General features: G+C 48.1%; 1 protein-coding gene across 1 annotated transcript in view; it reads left to right on the top strand.

The window, feature by feature from the left end:
* Nucleotides 1–9,250, top strand: part of GATA5 (GATA binding protein 5) — a gene marked incomplete at its 5' end in the record, with an annotated part of 10,840 nt that extends 1,590 nt beyond the window's left edge. Inside the window, 6 exon segments of the mRNA XM_010192293.1 lie at nt 590–712; nt 715–743; nt 6,130–6,255; nt 7,092–7,179; nt 7,907–8,031; nt 9,089–9,250. Coding sequence (XP_010190595.1) covers nt 590–712; nt 715–743; nt 6,130–6,255; nt 7,092–7,179; nt 7,907–8,031; nt 9,089–9,244 — 647 coding nt within the window.
* Between the last annotated feature and the right edge of the window lie 994 nt (nt 9,251–10,244).

Raw genomic sequence — 10,244 nt, 5'->3', positions numbered from 1 at the left:
GCAGACGCGGACTGGAGCCGGTGCTCGGGGCAGGCGGCTCCGCGGCTTCTTCCTGGGGATTTCGGAGGGGAAGAAAAGTGAGGAAAAGCCTCGCTAGCGACGGTTTGGGGCCGGGGGCAGCCGCTGATGCTCCCCAGGGGACCGCCGGGTGCCCGCAGCTGCTCCACAGGCAGCCCCAGCCTTCCCCAGCCGCGAATGCGCATTAATGGAAATCGGGAAAATAGCCCCATTTTTGTCCCCCATTTGTAACGCCGCGCTCTCCTGCTGATGGGCTCCCTGCCCGTTCCCATCCCAGGAAGACTCCAGCTGCTCTCAGCAATTTGGGATCCTTTGGGGTGGGGATTGAGGATATTCTGTTTCTAAGCAAAATATTAACAGATTAAGGCATGGAGGGAATAAAGGGGTTTGTGCCACACTTGGCAGGAGAGAGGTGAATTCCCGCCAGGCAAATACTTATCCCTTGCAGAGGAGTAGTGGGGCACAGAGGATTAGGGACCCTCTCCTGCATGGTCCTTGTGGGCAGCCCAGTCCCTGGTGACCCTGCAGTGGGGACGGCTCCTAACCTGCACTCCTTGGGTGTCTCTTCCAGACTACCTGGAGGAGTTCCCCGGGGACGGCCGGGAGTGCGTGAACTGCGGGGCCATGTCCACGCCGCTCTGGAGGAAGGACGGCACCGGGCATTACCTGTGCAACGCATGCGGGCTCTACCACAAACCCGCCCGCAAAAGCCGCAGAAGAGGCTGGTAAGAGACGGGGAAACCATACAGGGATCCCCCGCTTCACTGGGGGGAGGTTGGAGGGCAGAGACTGGGGGGTTGTTGCAGTGACTGCGCTGTCAGGATCTCCATACTTTTATTAGGGCCTGTTTGACCCTTGGTTCTTCTGCAAAGAAAATGCCATCAGCACTGGCAGGAGCTCCTTGTTGTGGTGCAGAGCTGGCTTGGGGCCGGAGTAGTGAAGCTGGAGGGATTGCTGCCTAGATGGAGATGGGGCAGCAGGGACCGGAGGGGTCCTGGGGCTGCATGGAGGGGCTGCAACGCAGCCACGCAGTGGCCGATCAGCCCTGCACACAGTGGGCTCGGTGCTTTTTATTCTATAATAATAATAATAATAATAATAATTTCCTAGTTCTTCATGCAGACACACGTGGTGTAGGCAGGGTAGATGAGCAGGGCTGATCCTGAGCTGGCAGGGAGGAGGTTGGGGCCCAGTTCCCCCACTGCTTCCCCCCACCCACCAAGGAGGAAATTTGGAGTTTAGCAATTCCCACTTTCTCTACAGGTTAAAGCATTAATTCTCCCCCCCTGCAATGTGATACTGGGCTTCCTCCAATTGGGATCGCATCGTGAGAGAGGAAAGGCACCTCCTTTTTTTTTTGTTGTAGAGTCGCTTTGGGATGTTTAAATTTGGTGGTAGCAGTTTTGGTTTCAGAGGCTGTCATCAGAAGCCGTCATTACAAACAGGATGTTTGTTGGAGCCGTAGTGGGGAGCAGCTGGGAGCTGCTTTTGCTTTCACTCGGGCTGTATTCACCTAGTTATTTTTTTTTGAGTTGCAAAACAAATCATTAGCAATAACCCAACAGTGATTAGTTTCTGCATAAGAAAACTATTTTAAAAATTGAGATTGAGCAAGATGTTTCATTCTGATTCTGACCCCAGAAAAGTGGCTCTGCATTTGCAAAATGAAATGAGCAGTGGCTCTGTGGAAAATCGCCCTGGTTTGTACATCACATCAAAATCGAGGCATTTCCATGAAACATTTAGCATTCTCCAACAGAATTTGCCTCTCTCACCAAAACCTTCCTGGTCTCCTTTAATGCAGTGACTTTAAACCCGCACCCCGGCTGCGAGCTCGGGTCGCTGCTGTGCTGCAAATCTCAGAGTTACGCTGCCGATTCCTCCAGAGCAGATACGATCCATGCATAGGGACAGAGGTGCAAACCAGTCTAAATCCAACTCCGCATTTCAGACTGGCATCAAAGTGTGGCACTGGATGAATTTCCAGTATTTTTTTGAACAGCTTTTCCCCAAGGGAATTGGAGACGTCTCGTTGTTAATCAAGTATTTTATTTCAGCGTGCAGGAAGGGAGCCAGCCTTACGTTGCCTGTGCCCAACCAGGGACCTCGTGCTCCCTGCCTGCTCCTCTGTCACTGCTGCCACAGCCCCATACACAGCACCCGGGACACATTTTTTGGTGAATATTTCTGCAAAGTTTTCTGTTGGAGAATGCTGGTTCACAGAATTCAGATCATTTCCCGGAGACAAGCAAATCTTGCTAGGAATTATCAACACACTTCCAAACTTTTTTGTTATTATTCTACCTGAGGGAATTTTGTTTTATGGATTAAAAAAGGGGCTGCAATTTTGACTTTCCATCCTGACTTCGGAAGGAAACATTTCAAATCCTTGGATTTTCCCAAGAGTTTGAAATGTCATTTTACAACAAGTTCTGCCCCATCAGAGGAAGAGGGATCCATTAATGATGGCCAAGATTGTGCCAGGTGTACTTGGCAAATTCACCACCGAGGGAGCGACCTGCACCTTTGTAATGTGGGATTTCTCTTCCCCTGAACCATTTCCATGGCAGGGGACTTCTTCCCTGCTCACAACCTCACCCATCTCAGCTGGGTGGGAGCAGAGCGGTGAAGGCGGTGACACACCGTGGCTCTAGGAACGATGAAATCGGCTCTTTCACAATGCAGTGAAACACACACAAGGGGCGGAAAAATGGTTGCTTTTGTCCTTTACATTACGACCTTTGTCCTGTCAGTAGACTCCGTGCTGGGAGTTATTCTGACTTCTGTTTTCACAAAGCAGAATCCCACTGAATGCCCTGGAGAGCGCAACGTGGCCCAGATAACACTGCGGGAATTGCGTCCTGCAGCTCGGTAGCGCTCGGCCTGCTTCTGCGTGGGAGAGGGTGAGCAGTAGTGGTGTAGTTTGCAGGTTTTTTGTTGTTTGGGGTTATTTTTTGAGATAAGGACAACATCCTCCACACAGCACGGACAGCCGCTTTGCTACAGCCTGCGTCTGGATTCAAAGCTCTGTGGCTTTCAGCAGAAAGGATTTATCTTAGGGGAGGATGGAAGCAGCACTTTATTTGAGGCAGTACCTTCTCTAGCCAAAGTTTCTTGGCGCATTTCACAGGATGATCCCATAGACCCAGTCCTGAAAGCCAAATCACTTTTACCATCCTGGAGCAGCCGGTGGAGGTGGGGGGCTCCATCCTTGCACATCCAATTCCCACATATTAGGAGCAGAGCAGCTCCCACACCACCCTGGGGTGAAAGACCAACCTAACGTCGAGTTTTGCTGGCTTAGTTCGGGAGGTGTTTTTTTAACCTGTCATTTTTTTGCAGTTTGCAGTGCATAGTGAGTTTGATGACACTTCAGGGGAAGGCAGGGATGGGACTGATCACAGCCCTGGTACAATCTAATTGGACCCTAGAGCCAAGCAGTGTCAAACCTGCCCACTTTCAGGAGCAGAGCTCTGGTATCTCCACATGCTTTGCTGCAATGTCTTTCCCATCAACACCAGGTCCCCTCCATCCTGCTGGCGAGGGAGATAGAGGACCATAGACTAAATCTGGGACCTGAGGCTTCTTTTTTTCCTGTGAAACCCTGTGGTTTCATTTCCACCTTTGAAAAGGAGGTGAAGCAAAGTCCCTGATGGCTTTGGGCTCCCTTGCAAGGACCTGCCTTGCTGGCTCTCCAAGCAGCACTCACACACAGTTGGTTCGATAGGCACCAACTCACCATTCCTTGGGCTTATCAGCAGCTCTTGCCTGTCAAGCCCAGTCCATGAAGAGTTTTTGTTTGAGTGTATACTGCATTTGTATAAATAAACACTGGAGCACAATGTTGAAGTCAACAACTTCCTAGACAAGGTCAGAATGGTACAAAGGCAGCTGGGTGGAGGCAGGCAGAAATGCCTTTTCTTTTAAGAGAACTGCTGGGAAACCAGCAATAACGTATTGTACCCTCGTCCTTCAGTGAGCAACAGCAGCCTTGACTGTCTCTTTCGTGCTAAGCTGGCAGGTTGTGGTGCAGGGCCAGGTTCTCATGGAGTTTAAATATTATTTGGTCAAGGAGGATGGTTTTCTGTGCAAGGAGGAGGCAGCCCACAGGGTGATGTGCAGGAAATGTGCGAGGCACCTGCTACTGCCCCAGCAGAAAGACTGTGAGCAGACCACGATGCAGTGCAGGCAGGGGGGGCTGGCATCATCCTTGGGCCACCAGAGTCACAGGTCTTGTTGCCACCTCGTCTGCAAGTTGCAGACAAAGCGTTGTACAAAATGGGGCCAGCGTGTCCCTCCCTCCCAGGGACCCGCGGTGGCCCAGAAATCTCGGGGCTTTCCAACGGGCTTTGCGTTGGCCTTCCTCCGTCTGCAGGCGATGACAAATCTCACCAGCCCATGCCGGGCACAGTTACCCCCCGGCTGAGTGTCTCCAAATTCCCCTCTGCACCCATAGTAGGAGCTGGACCCCAAAGCCCCTTACACCCATTGGGTGCTCAGCACCTCCCTCTGCTCCCATCGGCACTGGGTCGCTCCTGGTTGCAGGGATGAGTGGTTCCATATTAGGGACAAGAATTGCTCTCCCCTCCTCTGTGCCAGGCTTGTCAGCTCACACCTCAGTATATTTTTATTTTTGCCTGGTTATTTCTTGAAAGTGAAATAATTTCCAAAGCAATGCTGTTATTTGCAAATAGTTGCTAAGACCTCTTTGCTGAGCAACAAGTGAATCAAAGCTTGAGCATGTCACTTGTGTCCCTTGAAACTCAAAGCTGATCTTTATTTCATTGCTAAGCTTGTAAAAACATTTCATTTTAAATCCTACTCTTCCCACTTCATTCGTCACAGTGCTTAGTTGTGATATCAAGCAATAATGGAAGAATAAACAAACGGGGACTTCTTTATTGCCTGCATCACCTATCGTCTGCCTTTGAAAGGAATCAAAGCCATTTTTTCTCAAGGCTGAAGAATGTATTCAAGCACCTCAATGTGAAGAGTCTGTGATATTACTTATGTCACTGGTATCTTACACTTAGTGAAGTATTTTATTAAAGTATTTTCAATACCTAGTGTTAAGAGACTTCCAAAATGAAATGTGGATTGAGCTGACACGTCCATAGACAGAGACTTGTGAATTTTCCAGTGGCTCAGAACACAGTTGTGAGAAATGAGTTTGCTGCTTCTGCCAGAATATTTTCCTTCTCCATTTGGAAGTATTAATGTGTCAGAGCCAGCAATCACCACACTCACAAAATATGTCATTAATTAACATTTGCACGGTGTTTTTGCAGCCTGCAAGAGAACAGATTATCTGTGAGACGTGCAAAGAATAACCTCCCTGGTCACATCATGGGCCAGATCAGTTTGGTTCTGCTCAGTTCAGCCAATTGATTCCAGTTGTCTTAAACCAAAGATTAATTGGGATGTTGCTAACTTTAGTGGTAGATCTGAGTGCAGAAAAATGGAAGAAGGTTTCAGTTGAAGCATGAGCAGTTTTCTTCGTGTGCTTAAAGCCTGGCTGGCATTTTCCGTCTCCTGCTCCATCCAAGTGGATCTCCTAGAGGAAAGTTCTCTGTGCTCTGAGTCCTGATCACTTCCAGTAGGCTAGTTGGAAGTTTGTGAAATGGGTTGCAAGGGTATTTGCCAGGTTCATCAAGCTCAAGAAAAAAAGCACCTGCAAATTAGAGAGATCTCATTTGAATGTAATTTCATTGGTCTGAATCTGGCTATTGTGTGTGTTTTACATTTTCCAGGAAATCAGTGTAGTGGAGATTTTTAATGTTATATGAAAGAAAACTTCCCAATTAATCATTCTTATGTGTGTATTCATGTGCTGAGTCCTGATCACTTCCAGTAGGCTAGTTGGAAGTTTGTGAAATGGGTTGCAAGGGTATTTGCCAGGTTCATCAAGCTCAAGAAAAAAAGCACCTGCAAATTAGAGAGATCTCATTTGAATGTAATTTCATTGGTCTGAATCTGGCTATTGTGTGTGTTTTACATTTTCCAGGAAATCAGTGTAATGGAGATTTTTATTGTTATATGAAAGAATTAATTAATCATCCCAATTAATCATTCTTATGTGTGCATTCATGTGTTTGTTTGCTTGTTTTCAAGTCTTCATCTAGACGTGCTGGCCTATGTTGCACTAACTGCCACACAACCAATACCACCCTCTGGAGAAGGAACGCCGAAGGGGAGCCCGTCTGCAACGCCTGCGGGTTGTACATGAAGCTCCATGGGGTGAGGACCACATCCGCACGGGGAGGGACCCTTTGGGTGCTGGGATCACTGCTTAGCAGGGCCAGGATATCAGGTCTGGAGGGACCAGCCTCTAGACTGGACGTAGAAAAGCCCTAACTCAGTCCTGTCTCATGAACAGGGAAAAACTCAATCTTCTGAGACTCTCCAGAATAAGTCTAAGAGGGTACTGGAACGCTCTCAGGAGATGCCTGCATAGAGGAGAGATTTTTCTCTTTTAGAAGTTGTTTGCCAAGTTACTCCCCAAAAAGAAAGGTTACCAGGCTCCAGTAACTGGAGACTGAAGCTCCCCAAACCCAGACTGGAGTTAAGGAGCATATTTCTTCTAGACGTGGTAATCAAGAATGTGTGAAGGATGCTGAGGAGTCCACATGGAGGCTGGCTGATAACATTTACCCACAGAGGATGGGAACTGTTGGTAACACGTCCATCAGCCAAAGAGGAGACTTCATACAGGCCTCTTCAAACTTCTGTCATAAAGGTTAAAGTCTCTCTATCCCATGACCGTTTCCTCTGAGCCACGTAGGCTCTCAGTCTGTCAGTGTAATTTAATAGAGCCCTGTCATAAGGGTCACCAATAAATCAGGAAAAGGAAAATAGGAAATAAAGGAAAAAACAAAATTTGTGGGAAAGCCTAGCTATTAGCCTTATACATCTTCCAGCCAAGGCCTGTTGCAGAGAAAAATAGCACTTAGTGAAGGACAAGGACTTTAGGTGCTTCGCATGAGCTATAGAAATTAAATAGGAGAGCAACACGTGTGTGGATAGGAGCTGAGTAAAATACAATATTAATGATTTCAAACTTTATGAATGTCAAGGTACCACGACCTCTGGCCATGAAAAAGGAAAGCATCCAGACGAGGAAAAGGAAGCCTAAAAACATTACCAAAGGCAAAACCTCAACAGGTACAGTGCTGCTATGATCCATCACAGGTGCTTGGGGCACAGATCACCTCAACGTGTCTTCTACAAGAAATCATGACAATTAGAAATTGTGATTTTTATTTTTTTTACCTTGATGATTGCTTTAGCTGTAGGGCCTGTATTTATTATGCATAGATCTCATGTGGAAGGAGGATGCTGGGTGGGAAATCTCACTGCTGTTATAGTCACGTGAGGTGCCTCTGCTCTGTGGGCACCCAGCTCCAGCCCAACAGTGCTTGTGTTCAAGCAGATTTGGGCTATGTTGAGTAATGCGGGGGGCGGAAAAGGCTGGAAATGGTGTATTAAAGAGTTGAGGGGAAGGTATCATGACTCAGTCAACATTAGCCCATCTGGCCTGTACCAGGACCAGCACTGCCAGGCTGTGAAAGGGTGCCCCTCCCTCAGCATCTTGACAGCCAAATACAAAGCTGATGGAGTCTCCTTCTCTGGACACATTCAAGGCCAACCTGGATGCGTTCCTGTGTGACCTAGTTTAGGTGATGCTGCTCTGGCAGGGGAGTTGGACTGGATGATCTTTCGAGGTCCCTTCCAACTCCTGAGATTCTGTGATTCTGTGACAGAGATGCAGTGGACAAAGAGAACACTGGAGTTGTGCCGTGAGATGTGATGGTAGCCATTGAAATATAAATATGCCTAAGAGCAGATTTGTGCTATGTTGCTTCACCATCCTGTACTGATTGTCTTTCAGGGTCTACAACTTCGGCCACCAACTCCCCTTCTTCCATTACTAACTCAGACAGCACGGTCACTTTAAAGTCAGAGCCCAGCGTGACCCCGCAGTATCCTGGACAAACCATTGTGTCGGTGTCCCAGGTAAGGCACAGGGGCCTGTGGGCATTGCCTGCTGGGGTGGGTGCTCCATGCGCCTCAGTAGTCACTGACCGGGGCGGGCCTTGATGAAGTTAAACAATTAGTTCTTTACATTGGGTGCCACCAGCTTGATGGACTGCCTTAGACTGAGAAAACTGGGGAGTGAGAGCCAAGATGATGTTGACTGGGAAAGGCTCCAGGCCATTGGCTCCCCATCGGCTCCCCTCCCGCCCATTGGCTCCCCATCGGCTCCTCTGCCTTACAGCGAGAAGCCAGGAGGTCCAAGTCCTGCTGCTACAGAGGCAGGGAACCAGCTTCAGTGTGGAGCTGGGTTTATTTCCCATCTCCTGCCACGAAATCCTGGGAGTTACAACCCTGTTGAGTTGGTGGGATCATCCCAGGGTGGAAATCTCTGTAGCTCCCAAGAAAAGACTCCCTGGGCATACGTTATCTGCACTGAAGTGCTCACAGAGCTGTAATGTTGCCTGGAGACCCCTGATTGCAAGGCTGTACTTCTGGCCCCAGGATTTCTTTGGGGTGGGTCGCTATTTTGTATTGGCAGAGTTAAAAATGGCTCTAAACCAACCCACACATCAAAATTTTGTGCACTATCTTTATGCTGGGTCTAAGCCCACCCCAAGCTGGACATACGTGTACTGAGGGGAAGCTCAGTTCCAACGCTGGAGTGCCTGATGCACCGCCAGCTGTGCCGTAGGGAAGAGGGGTTTTTTTGGCTGAAACTGATAAATCCACTTTGTGCTGTGCTCTTAAAAAATATAGACGTGCCTAGAGATCTCCAAACTGGACATGTTTAGTCAATAAATAAATACAGATGGGCCTTGGGATGCATTCTTCCCACTGGGTCCCTGTGCTTGCTGGGGATAGAACACCCGTCCTGCCCAGCCCCGGGCTGCTCTGAAGGGCAGCAGTAGCATCAGTGGAAAGCCACCATGTCCATAATCCATCCAAGTCCTACCATCATGTTATGATGAGAGTGAGAGTGAACCCATTGACTAATAACAGGCTTTCTAATGACTTTCTGCTTCCCTTCCCTGGGCAGGCACAGAGTCAGTCAGATGAGGCGCTGGCTGGCGGCCACAGCGAGTTCAAATTTGAACCTGAAGACTACACCTTCTCCCCCAACACCATGGCCCCGCAGCCCGGGTTGAGCGTGCCGCTCCGGCAGGACTCCTGGTGTGCCCTGGCCCTTGCCTAGAAACCCCCAACCTCCAGCAAAAAAAGCCTCGGGACCAACGTTTTCGGCTGGCCGACAGGCAGGAGGATGGGCTGCCTCAGCGCTTCAGGACTGCGGGATGTCAAGCCACGGCCACAGGACGGGTTTCTCTTGGAGGACATGTGTGGAAAATGCTGGCTGGATTTGTCCAGGATGGCCCTGCTGTGGCACTGGCTCCCCAGAAAGCTCCTCCTCAGCTGGAGAGACCCAGGGGAGCCTTGAGGCTGCCTCTGTTTTCCTGAGGAAAGCCTTCCTCCTTTGAGATGAAACCAGCAAATAAATGCATCCCAGAATCTATGTTTATTCGCAGTGATTTCTCCCTCCTATGACTCCTCTGTGTGCAATTTATTCCACTTTCCAATAAAGACTGTAATAACACGGCACCAAATAACTTAATTTTATTAAAATGTAAACTGTGTGGCCTCCTTTATGTTTTATTGGCCAAAACAGGAAGAAAAGAGGAAAATAAAAAAAAGCAACGGTTGTTTTAAACATTTACTGTTTTATATTAAAAATGATCATCTCTATAGAGTGTTAGCTTCTGAAGCGTTTAGCATATCAACACTGAGCTGATGAGTCATACATGAAATAAACACGCTGCTCTTCCCTTTCCAGCTCCAAACAAAGATTTTTTTATTATTATTTTAGGCAAACATGACAAAAATGGTCAAAACCTCCCAATAATAAAAGGATACTGAAATGCTGGTTTAGTTTTGTATTTCCTGATTGGTTTTGATGTTGCCGACTCTGAGCATTCAAAAATCAGAAGTTGGTCCTCCAAAAGTTAAGAGAAAGGTTTGCGGTACTGAAAAATAAAGGATGTGTTGGAGGTATATATTTTTTTGCATCCAGTTTGGGGGATATTTTGAATGGAGTATTTCCAGCTTTCAGCCATGCAGGGCAAAGATTCCTTTTTAATTATTTCGTCGAAAGCCAAGTAGAAAATAATTTCTTGGAGCTGAGCTTTAGCAAAAGATCATCA

Source organism: Mesitornis unicolor, unplaced genomic scaffold (assembly GCF_000695765.1).
Source record: "Mesitornis unicolor isolate BGI_N332 unplaced genomic scaffold, ASM69576v1 scaffold7499, whole genome shotgun sequence".
In the NCBI taxonomy this organism is placed as follows: Eukaryota; Metazoa; Chordata; class Aves; order Mesitornithiformes; family Mesitornithidae; genus Mesitornis; species Mesitornis unicolor.
This window is presented reverse-complemented; position numbering and strand designations above follow the sequence as displayed.